The sequence below is a fragment of the Lolium rigidum genome, chromosome 6, assembly GCF_022539505.1.
Source record: "Lolium rigidum isolate FL_2022 chromosome 6, APGP_CSIRO_Lrig_0.1, whole genome shotgun sequence".
In the NCBI taxonomy this organism is placed as follows: domain Eukaryota; kingdom Viridiplantae; phylum Streptophyta; class Magnoliopsida; order Poales; family Poaceae; genus Lolium; species Lolium rigidum.
Window position 1 is genome coordinate 69,827,977 of NC_061513.1, and position 2,989 is coordinate 69,830,965.

General features: G+C 49.9%; 1 protein-coding gene across 1 annotated transcript; it reads right to left on the reverse strand.

The window, feature by feature from the left end:
* Positions 1 to 1,371: 1,371 nt before the first annotated feature.
* Positions 1,372 to 2,181, reverse strand: LOC124668226. The gene has a single exon (XM_047205403.1). It carries the CDS (start codon positions 2,044 to 2,046, stop codon positions 1,621 to 1,623), a length of 426 nt encoding a protein of 141 aa, XP_047061359.1. The 5' UTR covers positions 2,047 to 2,181; the 3' UTR covers positions 1,372 to 1,620.
* Between the last annotated feature and the right edge of the window lie 808 nt (positions 2,182 to 2,989).

Genomic DNA, 2,989 nt, shown 5'->3' on the forward strand with positions numbered 1-2,989 from the left:
TAAGGTTTCTCCGCTCTCTTTCTACCTCGTGGCCGCGGACTCAACTGGATTTCGAGGGAGGACGAGTGCCTGGCTGAAGCATGGAAAATGGTGAGCATCGACCCTTTCACGGCGCTAACCAAAACTTGGATTGCTATTGGAAGAGGGTGAAGGCGGTGTTCGACGAGCGACATCTTTTGGATCCATACTTTAAGACCTTGCACCATGATCGCAGTGACCCGGCCATATCGTACCGTTGGCACATGATCCAACACGCCTGCAACAAATGGCACGTCATCGTGGAGGAGGTTCGCCGTGTCCATGTTAGTGGAACCAACTTCGACGACCTAGTAAGCAAATTCGGCTTCATTGTGCATTGCCGGTCACATTTTGCAGGCGCTTGTCTGATGTTGCATTCGTCGGCCATTGCAGATGCGCGCCATGATCGCCGCCTACAGCGAGGACAAGGACGACGTGGAATTCAAGGTCATACATGTCTTCGCCCAGGTTGAGATGTGCGAAAGTGGACGGCGACACGGACTGCTCTCGCCAAGGCCAACGCCGCATTCGACCCTGCAACGACACCAACACTTGCCTCTTTTTTTTTTTTTTTTTGAGAAAACCAACACTTGCCTCTGACAGCCGTTCCATTGGCAACAAGAAGGCCAAGTCATTGAGGGACGCGGCGCCGGCCATCGAGAAGCTACACTCGTCCATCATGGCGTGCATGGCTGACGCTGCGACGCACACCGCCATGTGGGCAAAGCAGGCTGCGCAGATGGACGTCGTCGCGGCGGCTAGGTAGACGTCGGTCATCTAGAGGCAGGACATCAAGCTCGACCTGATCAGGGCGAGCGTGGTGGCGAAAAACAGAAGTAAGGACCTGGCGATATTTCTGGCCAACACAAGAGGCATGGACAACAACGTCAAGGTGTGGTGCGCGGATCAGCGTGCCATGATCCTGGCCAAGAGGAGAGCTCCACTGGCACCCCAGCCCAGCAGCCGCCAGCTGCACCACCGGTGACCTCGACACCACCGACAGAGAACCCACCGGCGACACCGGAGGAGGTCTCTTCTACTCCGGTGGATGATGTCGCCCTTTGATTTCCACAGCGATGTAATGCCGGCCGGCGTGCGCCTTTTTTTTTTGTTTTTTAGACATTGATTTGCAGCGATTTGCGATGACGTAATCATCGAGCCCATTTAATCGATTTGTAGGCGTCAAAACTATGTGATCGTCGATCTACTTGAATTATGCTTGAATTTATTTGCGGTTGCGGCTAGGCGCCAAAACTTGTTCTTCCGGCGCCTCCTCATAAGGCCATGCACCTAACGAATTCTTTACGTTGTGTTTTTCCAGACGTATTTTAGAAGCAAAATGGACCAAAATACTGGTGCCAAGACAGAATTGTTCCGCGCTGCGCCACAAAGTGCACTACAGTCTACAGTGTTGGCGTTACATAGGCTCAAGATACACAAATTTGTGTCATAACTCTGATCAGAATTGATAAGATGATATAATAATATGTACTCCTCGCTTCACTAATAGCAGTCTGCATATGTCTCGCTACTTCCAACACATTTTGTGGTACTCATAAACAAATCGTAGCTAACGAGAGCAAGATAAGCAAGCCTCAGCTTTCAGCACGCACTAGACGCCTCCTGCACAGACCTGGCGTCTCTTCGCTCCGGCGACGCTGGTGGCGTGCAGAACGCCGGCGTTGCCGCCGGTGTGCCCTTCTCCGTGCCCTCCTCTATCGTGGACAGGCACCTATTGGGCCCCCCGAACATCTTCTTCCACCTCTCGAGCTCGCCCTCGTCTGGCTCCTGATCCTCCGCCTCCTCGCCGCCGCGGGCCGCCCTTCGCCGGCTCCTGTTCAAGGACATCCTGCGCTCGACGTCGTCCTGGAAACAGACGCCGAACAGGACGAAACGGCCGCCAGACGCGACGGCGTCCCGGTCACGCCACCGCCGCCGGACAAGAACGACGGCGAGCAGGACGAGCAGCACCATGAAGAGCGCGCCTGTTAGCGCGGCGGCGAGCACCAAGCCGGTGTCGTCGGCCATTTCTGCACCCTCAGTTCGCAGAACGGACCTTTGTATCGCCTCTCTCGCTTGCGACTATTCGAAAGAGACCGGGAGCGCAACGAAGTAACAGAGTTTGTGCGAGAATTCCACTCTACGATGGCAAAATGTTCAGGCTTGAGACGCGCCAGGGACCAAGTATTTGCCGGTCTTTCTGCTCCAGAGTTGCCAGCGATACTGAAAGCGGCAGCTTTGTTGAATTGTTCATGTATCTCCGGAGACTCGAGTTGTGGTCAACGTCGAAAGGTGTCTTGAGGTGACTGATGTCTATACTACAGTGCTTGCGATCTTTTTGTCACACACAAAGAAAAGTTTCAGATATTCTTATACTTCACATTATATACGGACAGGAGCAACTGATTCGTGCGTTCTTGTTGTTTTGTAGGACAATTCTTATTCTACACCTCTGTTCGTGTGATCCGTTGCCATCAAGCGGCGGCACTTACCACTACCGCACAAAATCAGGACTTATGTTTAAATCAAGGGCGCAATATAGCGGCAATTTGTTTTGAGGGTGAATATAGCGGCAAATAAACCTTCCCGCCACTGCAGAGGCTTCTGGGCCAGGCCCATTAGGGTGTTTTACATTTTTTCAGATTCTTCCTTGCTTTTCTTTACTGTTTTTTCTTGTACTTTTACGTTTATTTTTTCTGTCTCTTTTTTCTTAACATAATTTTTATTTGCTTTGATAATATTTTATAGTACATTCACATTTATATAAATACATGAAAACATTTTGCCATCATAGAGTGGAATTCTCGCACAGCTTCTAAACCCATGAAGACACATAAAAACATTCAGATTTATATAATGAATAACTTTTAAACACAGGACCAATTTTTTATTTACATAAACATTTTTTGTTATGTATGGAACCATATTTTTTTAGAACACTTGAAGATTTTTGTACATGTATGTGAACATT